Below are 12,986 nucleotides of genomic sequence, written 5' to 3' on the forward strand. Positions count from 1 at the left end.
AGAAGCCTGCTTAAGCAGATGTTTTTGGCTTACAGACACCAAGTAATGGCAGAGTGCGAGTTCAGACAAGCGACACTGCTTGTCATCGTCACCAGCGCCCACCTTCTCCTCAGAGCAGAGCTGCCGTACCTCGCCAGGTCAGAAGCGCAGCTAACGAAACACCTCACTCTCCGCAAACACCTCACCTCATCTCACCTCATCTCACCGCGCATCTCACCGCATCTCACCGCACATCTCACCTCATCTCACCGCGCATCTCACCTCATCTCACCGCGCATCTCACCTCATCTCACCGCGCATCTCACCTCATCTCACCGCGCATCTCACCGCACATCTCACCTCATCTCACCGCACATCTCACCTCATCTCACCGCACATCTCACCTCATCTCACCGCGCATCTCACCTCATCTCACCGCGCATCTCACCTCATCTCACCGCGCATCTCACCGCACATCTCACCTCATCTCACCGCACATCTCACCGCGCATCTCACCGCGCATCTCACCGCGCATCTCACCGCGCATCTCACCGCGCATCTCACCGCGCATCTCACCTCATCTCACCGCGCATCTCACCGCACATCTCACCGCACATCTCACCGCACATCTCACCTCATCTCACCGCGCATCTCACCGCACATCTCACCGCACATCTCACCGCGCATCTCACCGCGCATCTCACCACGCATCTCACCGCGCATCTCACCGCGCATCTCACCGCGCATCTCACCTCATCTCACCGCGCATCTCACCGCACATCTCATCGCACATCTCACCGCGCATCTCACCGCGCATCTCACCGCGCATCTCACCGCGCATCTCACCGCGCATCTCACCGCGCATCTCACCGCGCATCTCACCGCGCATCTCACCGCGCATCTCACCGCGCATCTCACCGCACATCTCACCGCGCATCTCACCGCGCATCTCACCGCGCATCTCACCGCGCATCTCACCGCACATCTCACCTCATCTCACCGCGCATCTCACCGCGCATCTCACCGCGCATCTCACCGCGCATCTCACCGCGCATCTCACCGCGCATCTCACCGCGCATCTCACCGCGCATCTCACCTCATCTCACCGCACATCTCACCGCACATCTCACCGCACATCTCACCGCACATCTCACCGCACATCTCACCGCGCATCTGAGGCAAAGCGGCCCCTGGACGGGGCTGCCCAGGGATCCGTGACACGGGAGGCGGCAGCTGCTCCGCGGTGCCAACCAGCCCCTATAAACCCGTTTCCTGTAAATTTGGCTAATCTTTGAAGACATTTATAACTTTCCACTGCAAGCTCTTCAGTTTATTGTCTCTTAATTTTGCTACAGTTTCATGCATTTATTATGGAATTACTTGTGCTTCAGCTACTGGTTTTGAATGTTCCAAAACGCTGCAGCTAGAACTACAAAGAAATGCCATTTTGTATGCCCAATGGCAGTGAAACCTCCAAATTATGCTATGGAGACACAACGAGCACTGCATCACTTAGAATAGTTATTTTTTGCCATAATTTCAAGCATATAATACTTGAAGCAGGTAAACCTTGGGAGCTAACGGCATTAGGGTCCACTATCTTTACATTTCAAATCAGCCATAGTATTAGTGTCCTTGGTTATGCAGAGGAGTGTGTGTGGGCTGAGAAAGGCTACAGGTACGAGGCTCATAGTAACAGTAATTAATCTGTGAATTTGACAGTTTGACCAGCGGCACTTTTTACTGAAACTACACTTAATTACACCATAACTCTGACTTACCTGTATGTTTGGTAACTGTTTCGGACTTTGATGCCTCCTTTTATGAAGCTAACCATATTTTCATCCTGTTAGAATAGAAACACATTAGTGATAAGGATTTTTAAGAATTATAAAGGGCTTTTATTTTTCTTGAGATGAACAAGCCTTGAACGCGTCATGACATAGGCAACAGAAGTCTCTAAGAAACAATACAAAGATTTAGGACTTCCTTCCTATATTAAATTATTTTTTTACTCTGTTGAGACACATACACTTTATTTTTATAGCTTCTGAAATTAGTTTAGCCCTTGTGGCCTTTGGACCATCCGTACTTGCATCAATGAACATAAGGACTAAGCTAATGGACGGCACCCAGGGCACGTGTATTTGTGGCTTTTTCAAAAACCAGCTTTCTCTCGTCTGTCCCTCAGCGCCGTTGAGATCCAAACACCTCCTGCTCGGCCTGAGACAGAAATAACTGCTTGTCCTCAGGAGTCTACACCACATAGTTTCCCATCCTAGAAAGGAAGCAGGGTAATTAAAGTTATGCAGGATACGCTCCTTCTGGTCTGAATATTAAAGTATCTATGAGATCCACGCTAGTATGGTAAGACGTTACACCAGAAGCTGTATCGAACTGAGAACTTACAGCAAAGTGTATTTGAGGGACCACTGGTTTACAGTTGTACCCCAAAGAGGGAACTCTTGAGTCTCCTAACTTCCCAGTGGCACTTTCTTGCCTTGCTCATCCTACATGACCTGTCACTCTGGTTTGTTCTGGTATCTGCTGACAATTTGGGATAGGAAGACTACATGTGTTTTAGCAGATTACTTTTCTGTGATGGCATTTTAAGGGGCTATATGAAGCACTGTGGAGAAAACAGCCTAGATCAGGTGAACATTTGGTTGTTTTACTGTTCCCGTTAAGGATTTGGGGCCCAATTGTATTTACTGGTATGTACACAAGACAGAACCTGCCTCAAAGAACCTTCCATCCTCCTCTAAGTCAGGAAGATATTTCAATCAAAGTTACAGTTCAATTTCTTACAGACTTTGCTTTTTAGGAACTAGTATGGGCAGCCTCACGCTGAACTGCCCGTGTCCTTCACAGCCACCCGTAACCAACGTGACCAGCAGTGACAACTGAGGACAGGAACTATGTACCATAAACGAACATGTAATTCCTGATGATATATCCCCAGACACTTGAATTCCAATCACACACAGACAAACAACCACTGAGAAATATGATCCTGTTTTAATTTGTTCTGTAGAAAGTTCGGTTTTTAATTAGCAGCTGGGGGAAGGGGTATGGCAAACCTAACCATATCTAAAAGTTCAGTCATATTTTCCTTTCTGTGGAAAATGGAAAGAAGATGGTTTAAAAATGTTTAAATTCAGCATTCATTATACGAACAACAGAAGTAACAACGTGAGAATAATCCAGCCCTTGAAAAATCCCAAGACTAATTTTTATGTGTTTTCAACTGGATTTGGTCAATTGCATCAAGCAGCAAAACTAACCACTTCAACAGAACCAAGTACCTTTGCTTCGTTTTTAAAACCAGTTCATGTGTTCCTGAAAAACAGAACACAGAACAGAAGAGGAAGCAAGTAGACAGAGATTCTTTATGCGGAAAGGACAATAAATTATTGTCTTACTCTCATGTATCTATAAACATTTTTAAAAACAGATACCTGTGAAAATAGTGCTTAAAACAAAGAGACACTTTTCAGAGGCACAAAGAAGTTCTGAAAAGCCTTGCTTCCACAGCTTCGGATATTGCCCGAACCGTCCCCAGGGCGGGAGGCTACTCATGACCCCCAAGGAACGTGGGAACCTACACCTTGGCCATTTCAAAGTCCATCATTTTACACTAAGTCACCATCATCACCGCTCTAAAATCCTTCAGAAGCAGCTACTCTGGCTACTGGTTTGCCAGAAGCGATGGTTTCTGGCAGAGGGGCATGGCGCACCGGCGACAAAGGGCACACAGTTCATACACCATGAGCAGCGCAGATCGGAGCCCATTTGACAGCTCCCAGACATCACAAAATCACCACCTGCATTTCATTCTCTATCAGCATCTGTGAGCCAAGAGGCAGAAGCCCTTTGTGAACGTGACTTTGATTATCTCCTCTGCAAAGATGAAATGGGCCACTGTCATATAGCAAGTGCGGCCAAATCAAGAAGAAAAATCAGTTATTTCAACTATGATTAACAATTTAAATTGAAAGCTGGAGCCCAACTAAGTATTGCTAACGTCGATCCATCAAACAAATCAAGTTTCATTGGTACAGACAGATGAAATTCAAAGAAGAAGGAGAGCTCCCCTCCTTTTAGACACAGGCAGCGCCGTTCAGCAAAAAGCCTGTGAGGAGCCTAATAGGCCAAAACAGCTGTTCAAGGACTAACAAGTGAGAAAGCAGCCCGGGAAAGCAAACGCCCGACGGACTGAGCAGAGCACAGCTGCAATAACCATCTTTTAAAAAACAATTTAAAAAGTCTGATATCCCAATATAGAGTGTTTGAAACATCACCGCTGATCGCAGTTCCATCGCACACATCCGAAAGGGGCTGGAGAAGGGCGTCACAGGGGACCCAGCGATGCGCGCAGCGAGACTACCACTTTAAATAATCATGAAGGACAACAGAACACTCTACCATCTCATCAGCAGGTAGTCCAGATAAAATCCAGATGTAATACAGATGAGAAAATCTTACACCATTAGGTCAAACTAGGGTCTTCTACCATTTCATTCATTTTAAGAAATGAAACCTGAACTTCTTTCCTCGCAAAGAGCCCTCGGGAATCCGTACCTGGAGGAACGTGAGCGCTGCTCTCTGAAGCAAACATTCAGCATAGCAAATCTCTGCGTGGATTTCCTCTGGTGTCACACAGAGCAGGGAAGAAAACAGATCAATCAGACAAAGAGTAATTGAAAAACGCTTGGCCTGTGAATACAGGAATAAGATCACAAAGCTCAAACTGAGAAAACGTTTTGAAATTTGCTGCAGTGTTTCAGGTCCGGACTGCTGAAGTTACTCCAAACAGCAAATGACACACAGTTCCAGAAACTCTGGAGGAATTCCTCTGGTGCTTTCCAGGAATTCTGGATCTAGAACCTTTCTAGGCATTTCCCTACTTCTTTCAAGGTGTTTCTTTACCCAGCAACTATTGGGAATGCTGAGTCAGCAGCCAACAAAAAAGTTAGTAATTTTGGATGCGGTGACACAGCAATTTTGGAAATGCCAAATCAGCAATTTTATCAGCGAACTCACAGTCTGCAAAAACATCTTGGGTGAGCAACTCTACACAATTCACACTGCAGCAAAAAAGAGATGAAAACACGGTGCATCTAGAGATAGTCTTACCTTCAGTAAAGTGCTCCAGGGTCTGCCTATGCACAAGGTTGTTGATAGAATCAGCTACTGTTGTTTTCTTCCTGAATCTGCAGAAAAGTGAGTTTGGTCATTCTGGACATGAAGCATCAACAACAGAGAACGTTATCATTCAACTGGCCACCCATACAGCCACTAACGTACCCCGGGTGCTCACCAAGTCTCTGCCATCCCATCGCATACACAAACTTCAGCATATTCCATGCAGAACTTAGTCAACATGGTCCTCCTGGGGTCCATCTTTTACCCTTTGTGTGCAGAAATCTGGCTTTTTGATTCGTGTTGTGTGTATGTATGTGTGCATATGTGTGCACAGAGGCGGGAGCACAGCTGACTCCAAGACAGCACAACCATCACCGAACGGCGAGACTCTGCACTATCTGCAAACGCTAAATAACCTCCAGGTACCGCCGGAGTGGGGACACAGACAGGACAAAAATCTCATTGACAAGGAAAATCAGGTATTGCAGTAAGCTGAAGTTTTCAAGGCTAGACTGCTGAAAACCCTAAATTATGCGGTCTGACCTCACAAGCGACCCCCCTTTGAGCAGGACGCTGGAGCAGACGACCTCCTGAAGCCCCTTCCAACCTCCTGTGTTTTCTGTGAAATCACACGTCCTTTTTTAACCTGTATGTCTTTCAAAAGTTTCCCATGAAGAGACTATTTATTGACTGAATCTCTCCACACTTACTTTTGACAAGTGGCTTGAGCTTCCTTCATTGTGTTTCCTGCATTCAGTATGTCCTGAGGATCAAACGTCATCATCGCTTGCATCTCCAGGATGGTGGCGTAAGTCAGCGCGTGATACATACTATCTTTAGTTCTGCAAGAAAACACAAGGGGCAAAACACAGCTGATTTGACTATATTATTACTTTTCAAAAACAAATACTAGTCCAATTCCAGAAACTCACCAGTCTGATGGGAACTAGGTCTAAGTAAACTAAAAATGAAACACAAAGGATATGCAAAATAATCAAGAAATGCTAATACATCGATATTTCTACAGGAAATCACGTCCACAGCTCCAGTTTCAATACCTGTGTTAAGATGTTTCAATTCGGAGCCACGAGTAGGTATTTAACGTAACAAAACATAAGAACTAACCACATGGTCAACTATTCAGGGACCATAGAATCACAGGGTTTTTTACTGGAGTATCTAATGAATACTACAACACGTGATGCCAATCCAATTCTTCTTCCATTTTGGGATAGCTGCTCAGGACAGACTCAAGGGGATAAGTAACACAATATTATAACCACGGCCAAAGTCGAATCTTTTCAAACAGATCTTCCCAGCAGAAGCGTTCCAGTCCACGCCAAACAGAGTGTTTTTTCTCCTCTCCTTCTCTGCCGACCTTCCACCCCAAATTGTTCAACTTAAATATTCTTCTGTGGGATTTCAGACGGTGCCTCTTTTGCAGAAAGTCAAAAACTTTGGCATTAGTGCAAAGAAAACAATAAACTCCACCCTGCAGCCACTGCCAGCACCTCTCCTCGGGCAGAAGAGTTTTCACGTTGCGCACGTTTACAGCGCTCAGGCAGTACCCATGGGCGTTCTAATCCTTTGCAAATGAGTCGCAATATCTTCAGGCCTAGGGGTCCAATAAAGATGACTTGGGAAATATACCGAAGGGAAAGCTCAGATGAATTCCTGAAACTCTTGGTAGCCCTTGCTAACCCACTCCTGACAAATAGCACGACTTGGACAAACGTTGCTAAAGAGCAGTGATATCATCCTGACTTTCTTTGTATATCTATTTTTGAGGTGTAGGGACACGCAGCGCTGGCACAGACAGCGTCACACCGATACCTGGTGCTTCCCTTCCAGCCCTCGCAATGACAACGAGGGGTCACGTTCCCCAACACGCCTGGCACAGAGCAGGCTGGCTGTACGGAGGAAACTCGCAGGGAACACCTTTAAAACCACCGCAGCCTGTGTTGTGGCTGTCCCTAGTTTCTAGTTGCCCTCACCACATCCACAGGCTACTTAACAAGCTGCTCTAACCAACCCCTAAACCGACCCCGCATAAAAACCATTCTGGGACATCACCAGCTGCCGTGAGTCCTGTGAGCCCCAGACCGTGCTAACATCCATCTCACCTCCAACACGAGCAAGAAGAACAGACAGATCATGAAGAGGTAGGTTTAAAATCCAGTGGAGTCAGGACAGCTCTGTCTTGGCCTCCTGCGTTACAATAATACCAAGTAGAAAAAAAGTGAACATACCATAAATCACCAGCCTGATGGAGTGTTCCTGCTCGTTCGATTATCATCAGCCTCAGGAGGTACAGGGAGAGACTCTTCATCTCATGTTTATTAAAACAAAACCCTTCCAGAGGTTCAAATTCAATGTACAAAGAAGGCACTAAAATAGTCCCCTTTCAGAATTTTAGGAATTTGCTTTCAAAATCAAAGCAGGTAAATACTAAATTCACTGCACTAAAAGGAAAATTGCTACTTTTGATATGTATGTAAAGAGGGATTTCCCTCTACAGTAATTTGCTCCCAATCCCAAATTGCTCCTGCCCTAACGAATGGTCTCATCTACTTTGTTTCTTATATTTTAAAGGAGATATTAATTAATGTTTATCATTAGTCAACTGATACTTATCAACACTAATATTTACTCTCTTCTCAGTGGCTGGGAGGCAGGTAGAAATGCAACCACATGTAACAGTTTTCTATGCTATTTATACTAACCATGCAGTTAAAGTTGCCAGCTACATCCTGGCCTATTGCCCGAAGTCTCAAGGCCTGCGTTTTGTAGGGATGGATACAGAATGAAGCTTGATAGCTTTTTTAATGTTTGCTTCTTTTGATTTCTCAGCAGCACTTTCCCCAGGACACTGCTGGAGTTAACAAGCCTTTATGACATAAACACAACCAATATTCTGATTTATGACTTATCCCAGTGGTTGGTATCACATGGCCGAATAAGGGGACTACAAGTAATATCTTCAGGCAGTTAGGGAGTTCGGCCACACGCCTGTTCTCCAACTAGGGTGCAATCATTGTCACCTTGTAGCACTGTCCTTTCCTGAGCGCTGATGGAGAACACGGTTACTCCTGCCCGAACACAGGTGCCTGAGAGAGGACGGTGACGGCTCCTCCCTCCAGCTGAGGTACAAAAATCAAAAAGCTTGGCCTGTGTTGACATCAGAATTGACCCAGGGGCTCGTACCTTTTGTGGAAGGCACAGAGCCCAAAATCCTTTTGTGGATCCTTTTACACTACGCAGCAGGCAGGATGCGCAAGGTCACAGAAACCCCAGGTTCAAGTCCATGCCCCCACCGAGTATCAAGGCGGCGGTGAGAAGTGAAACAAATCCACCAGCACAGTGACAAAGACCCTCCACAGACCCACCGTCCCTTCACCCGGGTGTACCCAGACCTGTGTCAGGAGAACGTGGTCACACGGGGCCTCAACGCTTCCCTCAGCTTTGATCAGAAGGCCCATTCCATGTCCAAATAACCCATTAGCCCTACTACATGGGCTTCCACAGAAAGTTTCTGTTTTGATGAATTAGTGTTTTCCAACAAAAACTGGTTTCCTAGGAAACTCCCAACTAGCTTTAAGTTTACAACTAGAACAGACCATTCTAATCAATCCGCAGCCAGGTTCCCTAGTTACCAGGAGCCGCCAGTCTGGTCTAAGCCTGGTCTAAGCCAAAAAGCTGCCGTTCAACAAGGGCACCCCCGAACATTTTTGATCTAAGCCATTCTCCAAAAGTCATAATCTAGTAAATTGTTTCAGCTAGGAGGCGAAAACAACAATTAAGAACATAGAAATGATGACCTTCTTCATGTTCTTGATATTCTTTACAGTAAGTAGCCAACATGAGCTTTCTGCAGAGCTGTACACCACCTTCCTCCAACCACCGTCTAGAGCTTCACTCTGTCTCCACGGGCCTCCCCGTCCTCCCTCATCACGCTCGGTTTGACGATCACATCTTCTGTGCTAGATCAGTTCCCAGAGAGAACTGAACAACCTCACGTTTGCTCGTGTTCCGCCAGGGCAAGAACATTTCACCACACCATGAAACAGCCATTACGAAAGGCTTCATCTCCTTAGTAACCTCTTCAAGCTTTTTAAAGATCAGAGTATACAAGACAACATTTTTAATATTGTAAATTTGGTTCATATTAAAAGTTCCAGTGATAGCAAATAGGTACCAGAGAACTACACTCTTCCAATAAGAGTTTCACAATTAACCAGCAGCACAATCTCTTCACGCCTACCTGAGATATTCCCGCACCAAAGGACCGAACTGGACGTTCAACCACAGCCACCCTGGGGTTAACACTCCACCAGGTGCTTTTTGGAGACTATTTTCAGAAATAAAAAGTCAACTGCCCGCAATGAATCATCCTCATATCATTCTTACGATACTGCAAGGAGCAGCACACGTGTTGCAGATCATCCAGTAAGCCAGATTACCTACCCTGTGCCATTAATTTGTCTTTACTATTTACCATTCTCCCAAGTGATGTGACATCAGCAAACTATCAGGGGGCTGTCACATTTTCCTTCAGGATAACTGTTAAAGTATTAAAAATTTCTTGGGGAAGAAGAAGGGACATCTCACCAGAAACAACTCCGTATCTGTTTGCAACTACACGAAGGCTAAAATCTAGTCGGTTTTAACCAATTCACTCTATGTGTCTCTGGGCTGAGGAAGAAGATTGAGTTTTCTCTCCACTCCAGTCACAGTTAACAGGTTACACACTGAAAACCGCTGCTGCGTTTGGTGACTGAATTTAAGGAATTTCTTAAGAGTTCTTAGTGTGAATACTCCATATAAAAGAGTAATTTAATTAAACTTACTGCAGAAACCACTAGATCATTGGAACCCACTATTGTACAATGATTGTTAATGATAATGAAGACTCTAAAACATAAAAGGTAGCTGAGGAAACAAGATGAGTTACGTAATATGAAGCAAAAATGCCAGATGATTTTTTTAAATGAAACAAGTTATCTTCTTTATGGTAGATTCGCTTTTCTAATAGAAAAAAGAAACAAACAAACAAACAAAAAAGGAGCTTTATCTAAACACATGTCTAGACACCATCCTCAGATAGTATTTTTACACTGCTAGGAAACGCCTTTCGATTTTAACTCTTGTGCACTGCCAAATCTGTTCCCAGTTACACATGGTACAGATCAGTTGAAAATACACTTATTGTGGAAGACAAACGTGAGTGATTTAGTGAATCTCCAATAACGTAACACAGAACAGAGTATGTCCTACAACGTAGTGGTGAGGCTGCAAAATGGGAGATATGAAATCCTTTACAGGCATGTAAAAACTGAGAAGTATTTATTTAAACAAAGACAGTACGTTTATCGACGGTGAAAACCAATTTCAAACCTCAGCATGCTCAAAGGCAACGGTGAGGAACTGATGACTCCTAAAGAAAACAGTCAGTATTGCCACAGGTGCAACTCCACAGCTCCTGTCGTCCCCTGAAGACATGGAGCGTGTCCACAGCGGAGATCGCCACCGGGAGCACTCAGCGCCCTGTGTCCGCTTCACGCTCACAGAGATCACTGCCAAGGGCAGCAGGAATAAGGGCCTCCTCATAACAACAGGCTAACATGAAAAATCAGTTGCAAAATGGTTTTGCAGTATGGAATACAGTCAGGTACAAAACCAGTATCAGCTCATGAAATATGTTCTGCAGGCCCCAACAAAAGCTGAACGAAAACAACTTACAATAGAAGAAAGATGGATTTACAGGAAAAACGCCCCACAGCCCCACTAGCTTTGCAGTGTTTTGGAAACCCCCTTCCATAAAATCTCTCTCTGTTTTATGCTAAGCACGGAGAAAAAATTCCCAGATGGGCACAAGGGCTTTGCTGTCAAAATTTAATGAAAACAGTTATTCTTCTTACCATTTTTATTATCTCTTCTGATTATATATAAACACAGAACAACACTGCTGTGAATAAAACCAGTATTATCAATATGTCTGAGCCTATCATGAATGTCTTTCACAGAGTTTACTTACATGGTTAAGCTACGGATTCTGGCAGCAAAGACTGAGGCTGATAGCTCAGCAAAGCAGACAGCTATCTCGATGCGTATCGAACACACACTACTGCATTACCTAGGAATTTTACTTGTTTTTTCTTGTTTTGTTTAGTTGCCTCATATTCCAGTGGCCTGAAAGAAGGCACGATACAATCTGCTGATGGCTCAAAGGGAAATTCAGTAACTTGGGGAAAAAAAGTGAACTAACCACAAACTTCAACAAGCCAAGAATGCAGGTGGCTTCAGGACAGGGCACAAAAAATCACAGACATTGTAAAGATATAACAATTCTAGAAGTTATTTTATGACCTCGCTGCTTGCAGCTGGGCCACTATTACACGCCGGGCTGCAGTGTAATTCGGAATCACAGCGCATGACCACAACACTGAATTGCAAAACAAGCTGTGAGAAAGTTTCGGCAAGTGGTTACTGAAAGCCAACCAAACAAAAGGAATTCATACCTAAAGTAATGTGTCTCAGACCAGGCAGTTCATGGTCAGCTGCTCCCTGAGACACAAAAGTATAAATACACAAATTCTCAGAAAAATATGGGAAGAGGGGGGAAAATGTGACAAAAGATGGTTTCTATTCTCACATACTGTACTACAGCTGAGGGGTTACTTCTTTGGACAACAAGTCTGTACGTTTTGTAGTTATCTTTGATCAATTGTGTTATTTACTCACCCAAGTGTGAAGCACTTATTCTGTCTTGCCCAAAACTTAACACGTTAACTTAGCAGCCCCTTCTGAACCAAAGGCATGCAGTCTTGTCGACCATTAACAGAGAACCAGCTGTCTAGTCAACTCTCCTGAGAAATGGTGAAGCAAAGAAAAACAGACAGAGGAAAACTAGTAAAAGTGATCAACTTACTTTGCTTGTAAAGAAGCTAAAGCATCTGAGAACTTGTTGTTAAGAAATAAATCCAGAGCTGCCATGCACTCATGCAATGCCACGTTGAGGTGTGACGTAGGTGACCTGCCAGAAAAAGAAAGAATAACTTCAGCACATCTGTTCTCCTTCTACCAGTGCACTAATGCTACTTTCAACCCCCCTTCTCCAGTTCCAGCCTTATTCCCATGTATAATCTGCTATTCTATTGCCAGTGACTGCAAAGCATTAAAGTGACTTTTTTTAAACTATGCTCTTACCCTCTGCCATGTGGAAAGTCACTTAAGTTTTGCATTTTCTGAAAGTAAGATAAACTGCAAGTACTGTCAATAAGGCCCTGGACAAGCAGAAGTTACCGTGTGCAAGCGTGGCAGCTTGATGAGCTCAGGTTTCTGGAACACAGAAGCACTGGGTGACAATGCTGATCTGCCTGTAACGCCGACAGAGACTACAGGCTGGTGACATTGAGATCACGTTGTCACTTTAAGGATGAGATATTGCCAAATTGCATCAGATTATTGTATCGACTGCTGCTGGAACACCTGCGTTAGTCAGCTCGTGTTCAGCACGGCTCCTGACCATACAGCCACGAGAGGCTTGCAGGTGGGTTAAAGTTCCAAGCGGTGCGCACTCGTGGGAACACCACAGTCCCGCAGAGGTGTTCCTGCACTCAAAGAACTGCCGCTGCCTCCCAAAGTCAGGAGATTCTCGGTGGCTCACGCAGGCTGTGCTTTTCTCCTCTGCAGCATCCCCAGTCAGCCTGACCTGTCACAAGTGTTCTCAGCTGGTCTCTGGGTTACTGGCAACAGGATAATACAGATCAGCTGAGTGAGTTTGGCCCAACTTCATCACCACCAGAACTGCTGGACAAAAAAAACCCACAGAAGAAACAAAAAGTCCTCGTGCTAACCAAGTT

General features: G+C 44.8%; 1 protein-coding gene across 1 annotated transcript in view; it reads right to left on the reverse strand.

The window, feature by feature from the left end:
- TTC39A (tetratricopeptide repeat domain 39A) overlaps positions 1-12,117 on the reverse strand; it is a gene marked incomplete at both ends in the record, with an annotated part of 34,658 nt that extends 22,541 nt beyond the window's left edge. Inside the window, 5 exons of the mRNA XM_080349107.1 lie at positions 1,761-1,825; positions 4,561-4,628; positions 5,116-5,192; positions 5,835-5,966; positions 12,053-12,117. Of these exons, the coding sequence (XP_080205233.1) occupies positions 1,761-1,825; positions 4,561-4,628; positions 5,116-5,192; positions 5,835-5,966; positions 12,053-12,117 (407 nt within the window). The remainder of the gene's footprint in view (positions 1-1,760; positions 1,826-4,560; positions 4,629-5,115; positions 5,193-5,834; positions 5,967-12,052) is intronic.
- Positions 12,118-12,986: the final 869 nt, after the last annotated feature.

This window comes from Nesoenas mayeri (genome assembly GCF_963082525.1).
Source record: "Nesoenas mayeri genome assembly, chromosome: 8".
In the NCBI taxonomy this organism is placed as follows: Eukaryota; Metazoa; Chordata; class Aves; order Columbiformes; family Columbidae; genus Nesoenas; species Nesoenas mayeri.